The sequence below is a fragment of the Oncorhynchus tshawytscha genome, unplaced genomic scaffold (genome assembly GCF_018296145.1).
Source record: "Oncorhynchus tshawytscha isolate Ot180627B unplaced genomic scaffold, Otsh_v2.0 Un_contig_8142_pilon_pilon, whole genome shotgun sequence".
NCBI classification, from domain to species: Eukaryota; Metazoa; Chordata; class Actinopteri; order Salmoniformes; family Salmonidae; genus Oncorhynchus; species Oncorhynchus tshawytscha.
Genome location: NW_024609817.1, coordinates 67,861 through 89,663, shown reverse-complemented (window position 1 = coordinate 89,663; position 21,803 = coordinate 67,861). Strand labels below are relative to the sequence as shown.

The 21,803-nt window shown below is 46.1% G+C and overlaps 1 protein-coding gene across 1 annotated transcript; it reads left to right on the top strand.

Moving 5' to 3' along the window:
- The first annotated feature begins 561 nt into the window (after positions 1–561).
- On the top strand, positions 562–21,659 carry ubap1lb (ubiquitin associated protein 1-like b). Its single transcript, XM_042318864.1, has 6 exons — positions 562–674; positions 3,702–3,855; positions 5,940–6,547; positions 8,116–8,331; positions 20,249–20,350; positions 20,647–21,659. Exons 3-6 carry the CDS (start codon positions 6,164–6,166, stop codon positions 20,779–20,781), a joined length of 837 nt encoding a protein of 278 aa, XP_042174798.1. The 5' UTR covers positions 562–674; positions 3,702–3,855; positions 5,940–6,163; the 3' UTR covers positions 20,782–21,659.
- The last annotated feature ends 144 nt before the right edge of the window (positions 21,660–21,803 follow it).

Genomic DNA, 21,803 nt, shown 5'->3' with positions numbered 1-21,803 from the left:
TTAACACCCTGGCCTGCCAAGGAAGGAAGGAATGGAAGGATTACTCTTCTCCTTGTTGGCCTTCTCATTAATCAAACCAATTGAATACCCAGTTGAATGTCTAGTACAAAAAATGTAATAGTAACATGAGAATTAAAATACACAAGAATGGAGGGAGTACCAGTTCAATGTGCAGAGGTATTTGAGGTAGATGTGTTATGGCTTGGGGGTTATATCTGTTCTACAAAATATATGTATATCTGAATGCTCTGCAATACTTCACCCTTAACAGACCCTGGGGATGGTCCCAAATGGCAGTCTATTCCCTATGTAGTGCACTACTGTTGACCAGGGCCCATACCTATTCCCTATATAATGCACAGTGTAGGGAATACCAGAATAGGGTACCATTTGGGATGTGGTGATGGTGTAATGGGAGCGGTGTTCCTTGGGTGTTTCCAGTCGACATGCGCCTGGACAGCAGCAGGTAAGCAGCTGAAGTCAGTGAGTTATGTCAGTAGCATAGTGGTTCAGGAGGGCTAATCCTCCTGTATCCTCAGACCTCACGCCCACTGCTCTTAATCACCAACAGGTTGGGAGAGGCAGCAACAACACACACGACATCAGTAACCCAGGCCTGAGAGAGGAAGAAGCACTACAGAGAAGAGAGGGACTGCTCACAGAAACAAGTACAGGTACATAAAAAAAACTGACAGATTATTTAAGTAGCAAATTTTTTGTGATTTGGATTTGGTTGAGTATTTACTTGATGATTTTTTATTTGATTTCTCCTTTATTTAACCAGGTAGGCCAGCTGAGAACAAGTTCTCATTTACAACTGCGACCTGGCCAAGATAAAGCAAAACAGTGCGACAAAAACAGAGTTACACATGGAATAAACAAACGTACAGTCAGTAGCACAATATGAGGATAATGCCTCATGTCACTCCAACTGTTTTTTTCACATAAAGATGTTTTGATATGCTTGTGCTTTCGTTTGAGTAGCAAATGCTTTTCTAGAGGTGATGATAGTTCCTCTGGTGATGATTTCCTCTGGTGATGATAGGTCCTCTGGTGATGATAGTTCCTCTGGTGATGATAGTTCCTCTGGTGATGATAGTTCCTCTGGTGATGATTTCCTCTGGTGATGATAGTTCCTCTGGTGATGATTGTTCCTCTGGTGATGATAGTTCCTCTGGTGATGATAGTTCCTCTGGTGATGATAGTTCCTCTGTTCCTCTGGTGATGATAGTTCCTCTGGTGATGATAGTTCCTCTGGTGATGATTGTTCCTCTGGTGATGATAGTTCCTCTGGTGATGATAGTTCCTCTGGTGATGATAGTTCCTCTGGTGATGATAGTTCCTCTGGTGATGATAGTTCCTCTGGTGATGATAGTTCCTCTGGTGATGATAGTTCCTCTGGTGATGATAGTTCCTCTGGTGATGATAGTTCCTCTGGTGATGATAGTTCCTCTGGTGATGATTGTTCCTCTGGTGATGATAGTTCCTCTGGTGATGATAGTTCCTCTGGTGATGATTGTTCCTCTGGTGATGATAGTTCCTCTGGTGATGATAGATCCTCTGGTGATGATAGTTCCTCTGGTGATGATAGTTCCTCTGGTGATGATAGTTCCTCTGGTGATGATTGTTCCTCTGGTGATGATAGTTCCTCTGGTGATGATTGTTCCTCTGGTGATGATAGTTCCTCTGGTGATGTGATAGTTCCTCCGGTGATGATTGTTCCTCTGGTGATAGGAATAGTTACCGTGTGGCAGGGGGTGCTGTTGGGTGATATTAGGCTTTTTTCTTTTTTTTGTGATTGGAATTATCTTCTTTCTGGAGTTTTTACTAGCCTACTTCATATTACCCTTCATTGTTAGGATAGTATATAGTAGAAGAAACCACTAGTTATCATCTTATTTCTTTTGGGCAACTGTGACTTATTGAACCCTTGTGCATCAGTCAATGTCCTGTGTATGGCACTATTGTCTTCTGGGGACATAATACCTGTCATAGTGTTATGTGTTTAGTGGTTCTTCTCATGTGTTTCTCATATTTTTTCCTCACCTTTGCATGATGGCCATAATAGGCCTACAAGTGTTAAACAATATGGAGGGTGTTTCCCCACTCTGGAATCATACAACAATATTTGCTGAATAGGTCATTCATTTAAAACGGATAGATAGGCCTACTTAAAAAAAAATATATATTTTGAAAAACTAAACATTTCCAGTGACGCAGTTTAACTATGGAAACAGACGACTATATTGTAGAATGTAGGTCTACTGTCATTGAACTTTCCATTGTCTCGCTCTTCGTGCGTTTTAAAACTAGTTAATAAGCTTAACCGGTATGCCTGTTTAGGTCTCCAGCCTCGTCATTAGTCCAGCACCATCTGAAGCTAGAAGGGCAGCCATAGAATCAAAACAGGTAGTGCTAAAATGGGTACAACCCCTCAAACCAGAGTTTGACTGCATCCTCATGGATACACTTTTAAAATGGCTGCCAGTCCACCCATTGTGGCATCATTGACTTGAATGAGGACATTCATTCTACTCAGTATGGTTCTGTGGAGCAGACATTCCCATTCAAATGAGCATCTCATGGTGGGTACATCGGTGGCCATATTGGTGTACCATTAGGAATGTTGGCTCAATCAAGGCTTCTCACATCCGGGCCAATATTCATAAGCAATCTAGGATCAGGTCCTGCCTGTTCACATAGGCCTAATCTTATTCATTATGATCTTAAAGGCAAAACTGATCTAAGATCAGTACTCTATCCTGAGACGTTTTATGAATACGGGCCCAGAATTCTGCGCCACATAAAGATGCATTATTTGCAACAATGACTGTTTTCAGCTGTTTGGCCACGCCTCAAATCACACTCTTTTATATATGCCCTATATAGTGCTCAACTTTTGACCAGAAACAAGTAGGGCACTATATAAAGAATAGGATATTATTTTCCTTTCTAGTAATTCTAATTCTACAGTAGCAAACATACTGGGGTTGATGATCAGCTGTGGTGGTGGAGGGGCTTAGTTGTGATGATGCTTTAGCCTCACAACACCTGTCTGCATAAGGAGGGTTTACTGGAGTGTGTGTTTGCATTCTTTCTTTCGTACGGCAGTGTGTGTGTGTGCATGCATGCGTGCATGCTTGCTTTCTGCCTTGCGTGCGTGTGTTTTCCGTCCCCTTCGGCCAATAGGAGAGGAGCATCAGGTGTTGACGTCTGAGAGAGTCAGACATGGTACCTTATAATCCTTAATCCTCTTCCCCCAGACTTCCCTCTCCTAGATTGTGTAACAGAATATACCGATATATAGGAAGGAAAAAGTGTACGTTTCTGGGAACCAAGAGGAGAATCTGTTTTGGTCTCCTATCCAATCCTGTCTAAATGTGACAGAGATGCCAGGCAATTTATTTCAGGAGAGGCAATATAGCTCCCTTGTCACCTTCCCACCTGTCTCTCAGTACCAGACCTCAACACCATATGCTAGTTACTGGAACAGCTGGAGTCCAGGTTACAATGATGGACAATAGTAGACTGTTGAAAACTGATATCGCTCCTCCTCTTCCTCCAATCCTCCGCTCTCCTTCTCTTACTTTTCCTCCTCTCTCCCTCCTTCTCTCCCTACTCCTCATCTCTCCTTCTCTTCCTCCTCTCTCTCTCCCTCCTCCTCTCCCTCTCCCTACTCCTTCTCTCTCCTTCTCCCCCAGTGACCAGAAGAGCAGCAGGAGGATGTCCTGTTTGGATGAGGTTCCTTTTAAGACCCTTCTGGGATCTCTGGAGGGACCCAGGGAAGAGGTGGAGCTGATTGCTGCCCCAGACATCACTGTCCCAGACTATCTCACCATACTGCAGGAGACAGAGGTCGGTGTGTGTAAGAGATTGAGGGGGGGCTATCATTTATTTATTTGTTGATGACACCAGAAAGCTTTGATGACATTCTACACATGGTTGGAACATCAACACAGATAGAACATAACACTCAAAATACAACACAGACAGAACATAACACTCAAAATACAACACAGACAGAACCTAATGCTCAAAATACAACACAGACAGAACATAACACTCAAAATACAACACAGACAGAACCTAACACTCAAAATACAACACAGACAGAACATAATGCTCAAAATACAACACAGACAGAACATAAAAATATACAACACAGCTCAAAATACAACACAGACAGAACATAATGCTCAAAATACAACACAGATATACAACGGGTGTTTTAATCACGCTGTTTTCCAATGTTGTCATCGACTTTTACTGAGTAGAAGTTAAAGTCATGGGAAAATGGCTGACGTCTCCTGCTCTTGTTTTAGTGTAATTAGGACTGTTATGATACTGGGTGGCCTTTGACCCAGTCCACTGCAACACCGCCAAACCTAAATCCCACAGTGACCACCAACATTGTCCATACAGTCAAATGGTTGTGTATTTAACGGAGAAGGGAAAATATGTCGCTTCGGTTTAGTTGTCAAAATCTCGGCCAAGCTTTCTCCTTAATCGTGTTAGGGTTCGAGTAAGGTTTGTTTCCAAATTCACAGTGGCCTCAACACACAGAGTGTGTACGATGTTCTCCCTACATAGCTTTGCAGTTTGAAGCTATAACATAGCTAAATACTAGGGCCAGAAAAACTCTGCTGGGGATGTTTTTGATCAACACCTTTATGGTATGGCCTTTATATAATTAATAAAACATCAACAGAAATGATGGTTTCCTGGTCCCAGTTGTTTGTGCTATACTCACCTACTTCTATGGTCATTGGCAAGTCAGCACAAACAGATCTGGGAACAGGCTAATTTGTGGAAGTATTTGGTTGGATTTAAATTCATTTCATAGGTATTTTCAAGCCCTATTGGCCCTGGTGAAGAGTATTACACTATATAGGGAACAGACAGCCACCTGCAACACATAATAATCTCCTCATTGTTAATACTACTCTGAAGCCATAGTCAGTGGTTTAGAATCTGATAAACCCAGTGTGATTATTATAGGAGCCTGATGTTGACATTTTATTTTCACCTCCTCTGTTCTGGAGAGAGTTGAGTTTGACAGCCTCATCCATCTAAAGCCAACAGAACCTAGGTTGTGTCTCAAATGGGACCCTATTTCATATGTAGTGCAGGAAATATAAAGGGAACAGGGGTGCTATTTGGAAAGAACATCTAGTCTGGGCTGAAGCAGGCACCTTTGTATAATTCTGAAAACACACGCACAAGCACACACACACCTCTATTGGGATCAATTCATTCATCTTGTTAACAGAGAGAACAGCTTCAATCTGATGTGTGGTGTCGTGGTTTTTGGGCATCACATGCAAAGGTATTTCCTACAGTCTGGGAAATTGATGGGAAGGCAAACAAAGCCATAAATGTAGACAAAATGAAGGTGGAAAATTGATAGTGAAACATTTGCTGTGTTGCGTCCTTGGCCTTATTGGATCCTTCCTTCCTCTCTTCCTTCCCTTAATCACATGATATTGGATAAGTGTGATCCAAGTGAAAGACCAAATCGCTAAGGGAAAGCCGAGTGGGTGTTAGACATTGGCGGTGGGTGAGTCGATGAGTTGCGTGACACACGTTAACAATGTGAAGCGCTTTGAGGGAAGAAGGAAGCATTTGCTAGAATGACTGCTTACCTGATTAATTGTTTGATTGGTTCGCCATTTGATTGGTTGGTATTCGAAAATATGTTAGTGACATAACGTGATTAAATGGTTCTCTTAAAGTACACTCCATTCATCCACCCACCCACCCACCCACCCACCCACCCACCCACCCACCCACCCACCCACCCACCCACCCATCAACCAACAACCCACCCACCCACCCATCAACCAACAACCCACCCACCCACCCATCAACCAACAACCCACCCACCCACCCACCCATCAACCAACAACCATTTACCAACCCATCTTCACCTCTGTCAACAGTACATGTTCAGCTTGGAGAACTGGGTGCTCCAGGGCCTCCAGGGAGGTTACCCCAGCCAGCCCCAACCCCCGGCCCCAGATCCCCATCCGAGGTGCTCCCCTCCAGCCCACCCTACTGGCATCTCTTCAGCAGCCCCCAGGAGAGCCGCCTGGCCAGCCGACACAGCTCTGACTTCTGGGAGCCCAACCCCCGCCAGCGCTCCCACAGCCTGAACCCGGTTGACATGCGCACCCGGGTCAAGTTCGTCATCTCCGACTCCGAGGAAGAAGAGGAGTGCTCTTCGTCGGGAGAGGGTTCCTCGGAGTCTGGTTCAGGGTACAGGTCGGATCAGCGTGTTCCTGGGGTGAGGAAGCCACGACAGACCTGCACCCCTAACGTCCTGAACCTACCTGTCTCTCAGAGTGGTCTGGTGACCTACCAGCGTAGGAAGAACCTCCGCCAGTACTCGCTGTCCGTTCTGGAGACCCCCAGAGAGTGTATCCAGGGGACCCCCTGCCCCCCAGAAGGACCCAAGCCACCGTCCTCCTCATCCCTACCCAGACACCCATTGACCAGGGCCAACACAGAGAATGTCCCCTCCATCAGACACCACAAGCCAACACATCCGGTACGGACATGACCTCCTATTAGGAGAAATATAGTAGAGAAGTGGTAGTGAAGGCCCAGAATCAAATCAAATCAAATTGTATTTGTCACATGCGCCGAATACAACAGGTGTAAACCTTACAGTGAAATGCTGACTTACAAGCCCTTAACCAACAATGCAGTTTTAAGAAAAAAAGTGTTAAATAAGAAAAATGTAAAAAATGAAAGAGCAGCAGTAAAAGAACAATAGCGAGGCTATATACAGGGGGGTACCGGTACAGAGTCAATGTGCGGGGGCACCGGTTAGTCGAGGTAATTGAGGTAATATGTACATGTAGGTAAAGTGACTATGCATAGATCAATTAGTATTGTTAGATAGTTAAAGAGATATTTCACTGAAATGACAAAATGATATGTTTCCTTGCCCTGAAAGCGGTCTTGCCCTGAATCCATACGTTGAATTGGTTTACCTAGCCACTGTCACCAACGTTAGTTACCTTCTGTAGCTGTACACCATCATGAATATCAACACACGCAAAAACCACAGTCTCTTTGGATCCAAGTGTCCCTTTTACATTATTGTTGCCTAGTCATTGTCCAACTGAGAAGCTCAGAATTATTTAGCATAGTAGACTATTCTATTCATCAATCCCCTTATTTTATATTAGTAGGAATGGGTTCAGGTACACCCGGGTATGCCTCTATCAATAAGTAAGAATGTTTTCCCATTTCTTAAAAAAACATTTTCTCTAGGCTGTGTAGTTCAAGGCCCCACTTCCTAGTTCCCATGTGCTGTCTTTAAAAACTAAAGCACCAAACCAGATGTCCTCAGTGGGCAGAGTGACGGTTCTATAACTGGCTCTGCCTCGGAGCAGCATGGGCCTGGAAAAAGATGGAGGAATTTAAACCCCCACACTAAGTATCAGACGTATTCTCACGCCAACCACAGCTCAACAAGCTCATGTGGGATTTGCTCAACTTGGACTCCCGATACAGTACATATGTTGAATGGAAATATGATAGATTGTATTTCAGATGAACTTGAAACTTTTAGATATATTTGTAAAATACATTTTTACAAAAACGAATGAAATCCATATTTTTGTAAAGCAAATTGTATGTAGTATGTTAGTTGATAGAGAAAACAGATCCTCCTGAGTATATTAAGGTTCTTTTCCAATTCACATTTCTCAAATGTTTTGAGGGATGTGTGCTCTAAATATAGCTAGTGTAAAGTCTGTCCCTGGAATCGTCTCAAGTTATTATTAGTTCATCAGGATTAGCGAGTGGAATTACTCAGGGAAATGTATTTCTCAGCAAACCAGTCTTTCAAGGTTAGCCAGCCGTGTACATACGCTGTCATGCACTATAAATGTTGCACTCATGTTGCGTGAATGTTGCCAGTTCCACGCACAGGCTGTCAGTCAGGTTGTCAATCTACAGGCACATAGAGCGGCATCAGTCAGGCTGGGGTTTCAGGCTAACCCTCTCCCTTTATGGGGTTGGTTTTCTTTCTTTCACAAACTCCCCACCTCCCCTCCCCCTCGGTCTCTCTCACACTCTCTCTGCTCTTCCCCCCTGTGTGTGCAGTCCCTGAGTCCGTACTTCTGCCTGCCGGCCCTTCCCTCGGTGACCTCACAACCCCTGGGTTCCCACGCCGCGTCAGCACTGGACTCCTCGGTGGAGCTGCTGTCCGCGCTGAGCCCCGAAGAGAGAGAGCTGCTGCACGCCATCACTGAAAGGGGCTATCCGCTCCGCACCGCCATCATCGCCCTGCAGAAGACCGGCCAGCAGAGCCCAGAACAGGTCCATCTCAAAACACAGTCACAAACATTTCATAAACATGAATTTGACCAGTTTCTAGAATGAAAGTTTCTCTGACCAAGATGGCCGTCCTGTAGTTGTGTCCCTGGGATGCCAATGTCCTTTCTAGTGCTCTGTTTAATTCTGTGGTCAGCACAACATGTTTTACATGACATCATTGACACACCGTACAGAGTGATATGATGATGTAGCAGCCAATTGTGTTCTAGCCTAAGAAGACATTGTCATAAAATGTAGTTGAAACAGAGCTCTCTCCGATCCTGCCAGCCACATCGTCTAGTCTCTCTCTCTGTTCTCTTTTTCAATAGCAGAGGTGCATAAAGATGGCGACCCCCATGTACTTGCCACAAATCCTTGCTTTGCTAAGTTCGCCGTATGGTACATTGCGTTCCATTACTCTTCTTTAATGTTCGCCAGTAGAGTATACATGATCCCAATTTTAGCTTCAGGACGACGGCAATTAAAAAAACAGAAAAAGTAGATTATGCTGATTTATTGGCACATTGAACCATGTCGTGCGCTGTAGTTAAAAAATAAATCTGTGGATCGTGCTAAAACGTCATAACTGAATTCTGCCAAGGTTTATGAACCTTCGCCATTCAATTCAATAAGATTTATCATCATGAAATATTGCCAATGCACAATAGTTTTATATCTTTGTCTTATTACCCTTTTAAAAATATTTTTTCAGTTATACTCAGTAAAAGTTATTTAAGGTGCTAATTTGATCTCTTTGGTGTCTGGAGTCTCTCTCTCCGTCGTGTCCTCTCGTCGTGTCCTCTCCTTCGTGTCCTCTCGACGTGTCCTCTCATCGTGTCCTCTCCGTCATGTCCTCTCGTCATGTCCTCTCATCGTGTCCTCTGTCCTCTCGTGTGTCCTCTCATCGTGTCCTCTCATCGTGTCCTCTCCGTCGTGTCCACTCCGTAGTGTCCTCTCCGTCGTGTCCACTCCGTGAGTGTCCTCTCCGTCGTGTCCTCTCCGTCGTGTCCTCTCGTCGTGTCCTCTCCGTCGTGTCCTCTCCGTCGTGTCCTCTCCGTCGTGTCCTCTCCGTCGTGTCCTCTCGTCGTGTCCTCTCGTCGTGTCCTCTCCGTCGTGTCCTCTCGTCGTGTCCTCTCGTCGTGTCCTCTCCGTCGTGTCCTCTCCGTCGTGTCCTCTCATCGTGTCCTCTCGTGTGTCCTCTCCGTCGTGTCCTCTCCGTCGTGTCCTCTCCGTCGTGTCCTCTCCGTCGTGTCCTCTCCGTCGTGTCCTCTCTCGTCGTGTCCTCTCCGTCGTGTCCTCTCCGTCGTGTCCTCTCCGTCGCGTCCTCTCCTCGTGTCCTCTCCGTCGTGTCCTCTCCGTCGTGTCCTCTCCGTCGTGTCCTCTCATCGTGTCCTCTCCGTCGTGTCCTCTCCGTGTGTCCTCTCGTCGTGTCCTCTCCGTCGTGTCCTCTCCGTCGTGTCCTCTCGTCGTGTCCTCTCTGTCGTGTCCTCTCCGTCGTGTCCTGTCGTCGTGTCCTCTCGTCGTGTCCTCTCGTCGTGTCCTCTCGTCGTGTCCTCTCGTCGTGTCCTCTCGTCGTGTCCTCTCCGTCGTGTCCTCTCGTCGTGTCCTCTCGTCGTGTCCTCTCCGTCGTGTCCTCTCGTCGTGTCCTCTCGTCGTGTCCTCTCCGTCGTGTCCTCTCGTCGTGTCCTCTCGTCGTGTCCTCTCCGTCGTGTCCTCTCGTCGTGTCCTCTCGTCGTGTCCTCTCGTCGTGTCCTCTCCGTCGTGTCCTCTCGTCGTGTCCTCTCGTCGTGTCCTCTCGTGTCCTCTCCTCTTTACATCGTGTCTCTCGTGTGTCCTCTCCGTGTATTAAGATGTCCTCTCGTCGTGTCCTCTCGTCGTGTCCTCCTCGTCGTTCCTGTGTCCTCTCGTCCTCTCGTCGTGTCCTCTCCGTCGTGTCCTCTCGTCGTGTCCTCTCGTCGTGTCCTCTCGTCGTGTCCTCTCTCAGGCTGTTTTTCTTTTACATTACTAAAATATGTGTATTAAGATTTATCTCTCTTCAACATCCGGTTTGTAACTTTTATGTTTACACTATACTTACACTTGCCTTGGATGTGGTGTGGCCAAAGCCACATTCCTGCTTCAAGTTTTTGTGCAGCTATTAGCGTACCATAAATACCATAGTATATAGACAAACAAAATTAGTATAGCAATTCAAACTATACAGCCGCTTCTCATCTAAACCATATTGCACGTCATGTTGCACACTTGATTAATGCAACGATTCACAAATGAGTGGACATTTTAAAAGCCTTTCATTTTTATTTGGCTTACAGAATAGAAAGGTAATTAAGGTCATTTTTGCTGGGACATGTGGCATCAGAGCCATTGTATTTCCACCATACATTCTATGCTTTACACAGAACATGTAAAGAGGGGTATGTGTAGTAGATGTTTCCCACATTAACATCGGACTTGGCTTGGGAAAGAGATTTGAATCTAGACCCGTCTCTAATACACAACAGCAGTATGTGTCCTGGAACTAGTATGTGTCCTCTCGTCAGGCTTAGTGTAAAGAGAGCAGATCACTAATCCCTAATCCTGTCTGTTTCCTCCTCCACCATATCCCTTTATCGTGTCTTATCCTGTCTCTCTCTGACTCCTCTTCTGACTGTCGTGTCCTCTCGACCTGTTCCAAGACTCCACCATATCCTTTATCCCCCGGATGTCTCTGTGTTATTCTGTTCAAAGACTCCACCATATCCCTTTATCCCCCGGATGTCTCTGTGTTCCTCTGTTCAAAGACTCCACTCTCCATCCCCGTGTCCTGTTTATCCCCGGATGTCTCTGTGTTACTCTGTTCAAAGACTCCACCATATCCCTTTATCCCCCGGATGTTCTTTTATTCTGTTCAAAGACTCCACCATATCCCTTTATCCCCGGATGTCTCTGTGTTAGACTCTGTTCAAAGACTCCACCATATCCCTTTATCCCCGGATGTCTCTGTGTTATTCTGTTCAAAGACTCCACCATATCCCTTTATCCCCGGATGTCTCTGTGTTATTCTGTTCAAAGACTCCACCATATCCCTTTATCCCCCAGATGTCTCTGTGTTATTCTGTTCAAAGACTCCACCATATCCCTTTATCCCCGGATGTCTCTGTGTTATTCTGTTCAAAGACTCCACCATATCCCTTTATCCCCCAGATGTCTCTGTGTTATTCTGTTCAAAGACTCCACCATATCCCTTTATCCCCGGATGTCTCTGTGTTATTCTGTTCAAAGACTCCACCATATCCCTTTATCACCCGGATGTCTCTGTGTTATTCTGTTCAAAGACTCCACCATATCCCTTTATCCCCCGGATGTCTCTGTGTTATTCTGTTCAAAGACTCCACCATATCCCTTTATCCCCCGGATGTCTCTGTGTTATTCTGTTCAAAGACTCCACCATATCCCTTTATCCCCGGATGTCTCTGTGTTATTCTGTTCAAAGACTCCACCATATCCCTTTATCCCCCAGATGTCTCTGTGTTATTCTGTTCAAAGACTCCACCATATCCCTTTATCCCCCAGGATGTCTCTGTGTTATTCTGTTCAAAGACTCCACCATATCCCTTTATCCCCCGGATGTCTCTGTGTTATTCTGTTCAAAGACTCCACCATATCCCTTTATCCCCCAGATGTCTCTGTGTTATTCTGTTCAAAGACTCCACCATATCCCTTTATCCCCCAGATGTCTCTGTGTTATTCTGTTCAAAGACTCCACCATATCCCTTTATCCCCCAGATGTCTCTGTGTTACTCTGTTCAAAGACTCCACCATATCCCTTTATCCCCCAGATGTCTCTGTGTTATTCTGTTCAAAGCCAACCAAGTCTGATATCCCTAATGCTGCATCACACCTGGGTTCACATACGATTTGAAATCTTTCAAATAGTAATAGCGTTTGCTTTAGCCTACCTGGAATGCCAGATGGGCGGGGATTGTACTTTTGTGACTATTCTATTGGTTCCATTGCACCAAGCAAACTTAATCAAGTCCAGCTAAAGTATTTGGAATAGTATGTCAACCCAGCTCTGTGCTTCATATTGTAACGGTACAATAAGTTCCGAAATGTTAAATCGCAAGGAATGTATTTTGATTTGATTTATTTCACCTTTATTTAACCAGGTAGGCTAGTTGAGAACACCTTTATTTAACCAGGTAGGCTAGTTGAGAACACCTTTATTTAACCAGGTAGGCTAGTTGAGAACACCTTTATTTAACCAGGTAGGCTAGTTGAGAACACCTTTATTTAACCAGGTAGGCTAGTTGAGAACACCTTTATTTAACCAGGTAGGCTAGTTGAGAACACCTTTATTTAACCAGGTAGGCTAGTTGAGAACACCTTTATTTAACCAGGTAGGCTAGTTGAGAACACCTTTATTTAACCAGGTAGGCTAGTTGAGAACAAGTTCTCATTTACAACTGCGACCTGGCCAAGATAAAGCATAGCAGTGTGAACAGACAACACAGAGTTACACATGGAGTAAACAATTAACAAGTCAATAACACAGTAGAAAAAAAAGGGGAGTCTATATACATTGTGTGCAAAAGGCATGAGGAGGTAGGCAAATAATTACAATTTTGCAGATTAACACTGGAGTGATAAATGATCAGATGGTCATGTACAGGTGGAGATATTGGTGTGCAAAAGAGCAGAAAAGTAAATAAATAAAAACAGTATGGGGATGAGGTAGGTAAAAATGGGTGGGCTATTTACCGATAGACTATGTACAGCTGCAGCGATCGGTTAGCTGCTCAGATAGCAGATGTTTGAAGTTGGTGAGGGAGATAAAAGTCTCCAACTTCAGCGATTTTTGCAATTCGTTCCAGTCACAGGCAGCAGAGAACTGGAACGAAAGGCGGCCAAATGAGGTGTTGGCTTTAGGGATTATCAGTGAGATACACCTGCTGGAGCGCGTGCTACGGATGGGTGTTGCCATCGTGACCAGTGAACTGAGATAAGGCGGAGCTTTACCTAGCATGGACTTGTAGATGACCAGTGGGTCTGGCAACGAATATGTAGCGAGGGCCAGCCGACTAGAGCATACAAGTCGCAGTGGTGGGTGGTATAAGGTGCTTTAGTGACAAAACGGATGGCACTGTGATAAACTGCATCCAGTTTGCTGAGTAGAGTGTTGGAAGCAATTTTGTAGATGACATCGCCGAAGTCGAGGATCGGTAGGATAGTCAGTTTTACTAGGGTAAGTTTGGTGGCGTGAGTGAAGGAGGCTTTGTTGCGGAATAGAAAGCCGACTCTTGACTTGATTTTCGATTGGAGATGTTTGATATGAGTCTGGAAGGAGAGTTTACAGTCTAGCCAGACACCTAGGTACTTTTTAGATGTCCACATATTCAAGGTCGGAACCATCCAGGGTGGTGATGCTGGTCAGGCGTGCGGGTGCAGGCAGCGAATGGTTGAAAAGCATGCATTTGGTTTTACTAGCGTTTAAGAGCAGTTGGAGGCCACGGAAGGAGTGTTGTATGGCATTGAAGCTCGTTTGGAGGTTAGATAGTACAGTGTCCAAGGACGGGCCGGAAGTATATAGAATGGTGTCGTCTGCGTAGAGGTGGATCAGGGAATCGCCCGCAGCAAGAGCAACATCATTGATATATACAGAGAAAAGAGTCGGCCCGAGGATTGAACCCTGTGGCACCCCCATAGAGACTGCCAGAGGACCGGACAGCATGCCCTCCGATTTGACACACTGAACTCTGTCTGCAAAGTAATTGGTGAACCAGGCAAGGCAGTCATCCGAAAAACTGAGGCTACTGAGTCTGCCGATAAGAATATGGTGATTGACAGAGTCGAAAGCCTTGGCAAGGTCGATGAAGACGGCTGCACAGTACTGTCTTTTATAGATGGCGGTTATGATATTGTTTAGTACCTTGAGCGTGGCTGAGGTGCACCAGTGACCGGCTCAGAAACCAGATTGCACAGCGGAGAAGGTACGGTGGGATTCGAGATGGTCAGTGACCTGTTTGTTGACTTGGCTTTCGAAGACCTTAGATAGGCAGGGCAGGATGGATATAGGTCTGTAACAGTTTGGGTCCAGGGTGTCTCCCCCTTTGAAGAGGGGGATGACTGCGGCAGCTTTCCAATCCTTGGGGATCTCAGACTATATGAAAGAGAGGTTGAACAGGCTGGTAATAGGGGTTGCGACAATGGCGGCGGATAGTTTCAGAAATAGAGGGTCCAGATTGTCAAGCCCAGCTGATTTGTACGGGTCCAGGTTTTGCAGCTCTTTCGGAACATCTGCTATCTGGATTTGGGTAAAGGAGGACCTGGAGAGGCTTGGGCGAGTAGCTGCGGGGGGGGGCGGAGCTGTTGGCCGAGGTTGGAGTAGCCAGGCGGAAGGCATGGCCAGCCATTGAGAAGTGCTTGTTGAAGTTTTCGATAATCATGGATTTATCGGTGGTGACGCTCAAGACCCATGTTATGAAATGTAATGTCATGTAATATTTTGAATTGTGTATACACTGTAACTGCCTTAATGTTGCTGGACCCCAGGAAAAGTAGCTGCTGCCTTGGAAGGAACTAATGGGGATCCTTAATAAATACAAATACATACAACCAAAAGCCCCACGTTTCTGTAATTTGCTACAGTGCCACATTCCAGAGCATTGAGTCCACGTAGCCGGACATGATGCCAGCACTCTCAACTTTACCCCATCTGACAGTGTGCATCTACCTCAGTTGGCTTTAGTGTTTAATGACAGAGCAGAACAAATGGTTTTAGCTCCCCGCAGCCCGGCTTGTATTTGATGTCATTTGCCCATGAAGAGATAGAGGAGGAGGGTAAAAAACACCATTGTAAAAATAGATACCAGATACTCCAACGTTTCCACAACATGCTCAGTATTATGTGTGTTCTCAGCAGAGTCATATATAGTTTCAGGGGCTACCTCTGGCCCCTCTCTCTCTCTCAGGGGCTGCCTCTGGCTCCTCTCTCTCTCTCAGGGGCTGCCTCTGGCTCCTCTCTCTCTCTCTCTCTCTCTCTCTCTCTCAGGGGCTGCCTCTGGCTCCTCTCTCTCTCTCAGGGGCTGCCTCTGGCTCCTCTCTCTCTCTCTCAGGGGCTGCCTCTGGCTCCTCTCTCTCTCAGGGGCTGCCCTCTGGCTCCTCTCTCTCTCTCTCTCTCTCTCTCTCTCTCTCTCTCTCTCTCAGGTGCTGCCACTGGCTTCCTCTCTCTCTCAGGGGCTGCCTCTGGCTCCCCTCTCTCTCTCTCTCTGGCTCTCTCTCTCTCTGCCTCTGGCTCCTCTCTCTCTCAGGGGCTGCCTCTGGCTCCTCTCTCTCTCTCAGGGGCTGCCTCTGGCTCCTCTCTCTCAGGGGCTGCCTCTGGCTCCTCTCTCTCTCTCTCTCTCTCTCTCTCTCTCTCTCTCTCTGCCTCTCTCTCTCTCTCAGGGGCTGCCTCTGGCTCCTCTCTCTCTCTCTCTCTCTCTCTCTCTCTCAGGGGCTGCCTCTGGCTCCTCTCTCTCTCTCTCTCTCTCTCTCTCTCAGGGGCTGCCTCTGGCTCCTCTCTCTCTCTCTCTCTTTTCTCTCTCAGGTGCTGCCACTGGCTTCTCTCTCTCTCTCTCTCTCTCTCTCTCTCTCTCTCAGGGGCTGCCTCTGGGGCTGCCTCTGGCTCTTCTCTCTCTCTCTCTCTCTCTCTCTCTTTCTCTCTCTCAGGTGCTGCCACTGGCTTCTCTCTCTCTCTCTCTCTCCCAGGGGCTGCCTCTGGCTCCTCTCTCTCTCTCTCTCTCTCTCTCTCTCTCTCTCTCTCTCTGCCTCTGGCTTCTCTCTCTCTCTCTCAGGGGCTGCCTCTGGCTCTCTCTCTCTCCCTCTCTCTCTCTCTCTCCTCTCTCTCTCTCTCTCTCTTCTCTCTCTCAGGTGCTGCCACTGGCTTCTCTCTCTCTCAAGGGCTGCCTCTGGCTCCCCTCTCTCTCTCTCTCTGGCTCTCTCTCAGGGGCTGCCTCTGGCTCCTCTCTCTCTCTCTGCCTCTCTCTCTCTCTCTCAGGGGCTGCCTCTGGCTCCTCTCTCTCTCAGGGGCTGCCTCTGGCTCCTCTCTCTCTCTCTCTCTCTCTCTCTCAGGGGCTGCCTCTGGCTCCTCTCTCTCTCTGGGGCTGCCTCTGGCTCCTCTCTCTCTCTCTCTCCTCTCTCTCAGGGGCTGCCTCTGGCTCCTCTCTCTCTCTCTCTCTCTCTCTCTCTCTCAGGGGCTGCCTCTGGCTCCTCTCTCTCTCTCTGCCTCTGGGGCTCTCTCTCTCTCTCTCTCTCTCTCTCTCTCTCTCTCTCTCTCTCTCAGGTGCTGCCACTGGCTCCTCTCTCTCTCTCTCTCTCTCTCTCTCTCTCTCTCAGGGGCTGCCTCTGGCTCCTCTCTCTCTCTCTCTCTCTCTCTCTCTCTCTCTCAGGTGCTGCCACTGGCTTCTCTCTCTCTCAGGGGCTGCCACTGGCTTCTCTCTCTCTCAGGGGCTGCCTCTGGCTCCTCTCTCTCTCTCTGTCTCTCTCTCTCTCTCTCTCTCTCTCTCTCTCTCTCTTCTCTCAGGGGCTGCCTCTGGCTCCTCTCTCTCTCTCTCAGGGGCTGCCTCTGGCTCCTCTCTCTCTCTCTCTCAGGGGCTGCCTCTGGCTCCTCTCTCTCTCTCTCTCTCTCTGGGGCTGCCTCTGGCTCCTCTCTCTCTCTCTCTCTCTCTCTCTCTCTCTCTCAGGGGCTGCCTCTGGCTCCTCTCTCTCTCTCTCTCTCTCTCAGGGGCTGCCTCTGGCTCCTCTCTCTCAGGTGCTGCCTCTGGCTCCTCTCTCTCTCTCTCTCTCTCAGGGGCTGCCTCTGGCTCCTCTCTCTCTCTCAGGGGCTGCCTCTGGCTCCTCTCTCTCTCTCTCTCTCAGGGGCTGCCTCTGGCTCCTCTCTCTCTCTCTCTCTCTCTCTCCTCTCTCTCCCAGGGGCTGCCTCTGGCTCCTCTCTCTCTCTCTCAGGGGCTGCCTCTGGCTCCTCTCTCTCTCTCTCTCTCTCTCTCAGGGGCTGCCTCTGGCTCCTCTCTCTCTCTCAGGGGCTGCCTCTGGCTCCTCTCTCTCTCTCTCTCTCTCTCTCTCTCTCGGGGCTGCCTCTGGCTCCTCTCTCCCTCTCTCAGGATCTGCCTCTGGCTCCTCTCTCTCTCTCTCTCTCTCAGGGGCTGCCTCTGGCTCCTCTCTCTCTCTCAGGGGCTGCCTCTGGCTCCTCTCTCTCTCTCTCTCTCTCTCTCAGGGGCTGCCTCTGGCTCCTCTCTCTCCGTCTCTCTCTCAATTCAATTCAATTCAAGGGCTTTATTGGCATGGGAAACATGTGTTAACATTGCCAAAGCAAGTGAGGTAGATAATATATAAAGTCAATATATAAAGTGAAAAACAATAAAAATTAACAGTAAACATCACACATACAGAAGTTTCAAAACAATAAAGACATTACAAATGTCATATTATATATATATATACAGTGTTTTAACAATGTACAAATGGTAAAGGACACAAGATAAAATAAACAAGCATAGATATGGGTTGTATTTACAATGGTGTGTGTTCTTCACTGGTTGCCCTTTTCTCGTGGCAACAGGTCACAAATCTTGCTGCTGTGATGGCACACTGTGGAATTTCACCCAGTAGATATGAGAGTTTTTCAAAATTGGATTTGTTTTCGAATTCTTTGTGGATCTGTGTAATCTGAGGGAAATATGTCTCTCTAATATGGTCATACATTGGGCAGGAGGTTAGGAAGTGCAGCTCAGTTTCTACCTCATTTTGTGGGCAGTGAGCACATAGCCTGTCTTCTCTTGAGAGCCATGTCTGCCTACGGCGGCCTTTCTCAATAGCAAGGCTATGCTCACTGAGTCTGTACATAGTCAAAGCTTTCCTTAAGTTTGGGTCAGTCACAGTGGTCAGGTATTCTGCCATTGTGTACTCTCTGTGTAGGGCCAAATAGCATTCTAGTTTGCTCTGTTTTTTTGTTAATTCTTTCCAATGTGTCAAATAATTATCTTTTTGTTTTCTCATGATTTGGTTGGGTCTAATTGTGCTGCTGTCCTGGGGTCCTGTGAACAGAGCCCCAGGACCAGCTTGCTTAGGGGACTCTTCTCCAGGTTCATCTCTCTGTAGGTGATGGCTTTGTTATGGAAGGTTTGGGAATCGCTTCCTTTTAGGTGGTTATAGAATTTAACGGCTCTTTTCTGGATTTTGATCATTAGTGGGTATCGGCCTAATTCTGCTCTGCATGCATTATTTGGTGTCCTACGTTGTACACGGAGGATATTTTTGCAGAATTCTGCGAGTCTCAATTTGGTGTTTGTCCCATTTTGTGAAGTCTTGGTTGGTGAGCGGACCCCAGACCTCACAACCATAAAGGGCAGTGGGCTCTATGACGGATTCAAGTATTTTTAGCCTAATCCTAATTGGTATGTTGAAATTTATGTTCCTTTTGATGGCATAGAATGCCCTTCTTGCCTTGTCTCTCAGATCGTTCACAGCTTTGTGGAAGTTACCTGTGGCGCTGATGTTTAGGCCAAGGTATGTATAGTTTTTTGTGTGCTCTAGGGCAACAGTGTCTAGATGGAATTTGTATTTGTGGCCCTGGTGGCTGGACCTTTTTTGGAACACCATTATTTTGGTCTTACTGAGATTTACTGTCAGGGCCCAAGGGTCTCTCTCTCTCTCTCAGGGGCTGCCTCTGGTCAAGGCCTTATCAGTGTCCTTGACCATGAATCAAGTGACACATTAAAGTTAGCTAGGCTAAATGGTTTAGAAAGTTTCCTAGCCTGCAGTGTGGAGGTTGCAGCCAGGGTTCAGCTCTTTTCTTATGTCCCCCCGCCCCTCCCTCTCTTTCTCTCTCTCTCTCTCTACAACACCCACCCCTTTTGCTCCTATCTATTTCTCTCTCCATCCTTCCCCAACCCTCTCTCTTCCCTTTTCTGTTTCTCTCCCTCTACTTCCATCTCTCTTTCCTCCCATCTCTCTCCCATTTCTCCCTCTCTTTCCCTTCCTCCTTCTGTCTCTATCTCTCTTCCTCCATCTCCTTCCCTCTCTCCCAGTGAAGAGAGAAGGCAGCTGGAGAGTTACATTAACAGGGATCAACTCTTTAATCAATGACCTATTTAATCAGTGTAATCCCCTGCCCCCTCTCTCCCTCCCAGCTCAACATGTTAAAGCAGGGCCATGGGTCACGCTGCTCTCACACATATTATCTTTCACTCCGCTGATCTCAGATTAGTTCTTCACCTTTGCAGAGTGATGTCATTAGCACAAGATTGGCCTATCAGATTATTGTTATATATAATGTGTCAATGGAATCACCTGTGTGTGTGTGTGTGTGTGTGTGTGTGTGTGTGTGTGTGTGTGTGTGTGTGTGTGTGTGTGTGTGTGTGTGTGTGTGTGTGTGTGTGTGTGTGTGTGTGTGTGTGTGTGGTGTGTGTGAGAGCGCAAGACCAAGTTGTCACTGCAGAAATATAATCTGATTTTATAATAATCTGTTATACACTGCTGTGTTAGGCGTAATTGGACTCTTGCCATAATAACACACATATTGATATAGAACACCACAGAGCACAGTGGCAGATTCACGATAACCACCTCAGTTAATACTCAGTTACACTGAAACATTTACCCTTTTCACACTACCAATCTGTACTGCACTGACATGTTACTGAAGCCGTGCTGGAAAGGACACTATGAAAATGAAATATCCAAGTCAGTTGAGGTCAGTGTGGTGGTGTGGAGCGGTATTCTTCAATGACCTTGTCCACCATATCTGTGGCTGCTTTGTGTCTAATGCTCGTCTCTTGAATATATTTGGCTTTCAGACTGCTGGTGAGCGCAGAGACAGACAGTTACCCAGGCAACTGTTTACCTGCTAACTGACAGTAATGCTATTAGTCGTAGTAATCTGTGGTGTTGTGCTTGTTGTGTGCAGATCCTGCGCTATCTGGTGGCCTGTGACAGACTGTGTGAGCGGGGCTACGACGAGGCTCAGGTGGAGGAGGCTCTGGAGATGTTCCAGAACTGTGAGACTAAGGTAAACATCATAGATTATTCATTTATTTATCCTGGTATTCTCTGTTTACCTCACAGCTTTCCTCTAATGAACAACAAATCAATTTGAATTGAATTGTACTGCTGGATTTAAAGGAATTAAATCACCCAAAATACAAAATTACATATTGGCTTCTTTACCGACATGGAACATTGTCTTACCTTGCCCATAAACTGCTAAAAGGGTAAGAAAATCAACATGTCATTTGGGTGAACTATCCCTTTAACTGTAAAAGCTGCTCTATCATCTGATGGTTTCTCCTCTCTCTCTCCCCTCAGGCTGAGGAGTTTCTTCACCTGCTGGCTCAGTTCAATGAGATGGGCTTCCAGCAGAACGCTATCAAAGAGGTTCTGTTAGTCCACGAGAACCACCGCGAGAGGGCCCTGGAAGAGCTGATGATGCGTGTGGCATGACAGGGTCAATGTCTGCTCCCATGAAAAATACATTGTAGGAGACATACGTGCACCAACACAAACACAGTTCCTGTTTACTACAAACAATTATGTTAGCTAATGTATCCTATTAAAGGGATAGTTCACTCAAACTATATTTTAATATTTGGTTCATTAGTCCACTGTTAATACAATCCACAACAATTGTGTATGTCACCAGTCAAGTCTTCAAGATTGAGCACTTTCAGTCCAGAGCAAAAACGATGATGATGATGAGTTTTCAGTGAACTATCCCTTTTAATGATATGTCATTTGCAAATTGCAATTTGCATGTTGAAACAATGTTGATTGATTGGAGCACACTAAAACTATACATTCTAGCAAATCAGGAAATGAACAGTGGCCTTCTAGGAAAAGGAAAACTTAAACAATACAATTTACAGACAATCGATATATTACATAGTTTTATTACATTTCAGGTTTTGACAATGTTTGATGTGATTTGTCCATTGTCAATTTTCTTTGTCAATTTCAAGTGTCACAGCATTTGTCATGTATTATTTTTAACTTAAGTTCGATCTGTAATACAATTAAATAAAATCCAGTAGACTATGGTTGCATGCCAAATGGCACCGTATTCCCTTTGTAGTGCACTACTCTTCACCAGGGCCCATAGGCTCTGTTTAAATGTAGTGCACTATATGGGGAATAGGGTGCCATTTGGGATGCAAACTGTGTTACTGGTAAGTCATTATCTGTATTTGTAGGGTGTGTGTACGGGGTAAAAGATCGAAACCTGAAAGAAGCTTGCAAATCTTTTTCTGTATGGCAGGTTGACTGAAACAACCCACTTGAAGTTGTACATACTGTAACTTGCACTTTAAAATGTATTGAATGTATTTTGTATTCATTTGATTTGTTTTTGCCTATGATACAAAAGTATTGTGTACAGATCAAATACGTATGAGAATTGAGATTTCTGTTTTCAGTTACAAAAAAACATTTCTGATTAATCAAAATTCAATATACTTGTAATATCATAC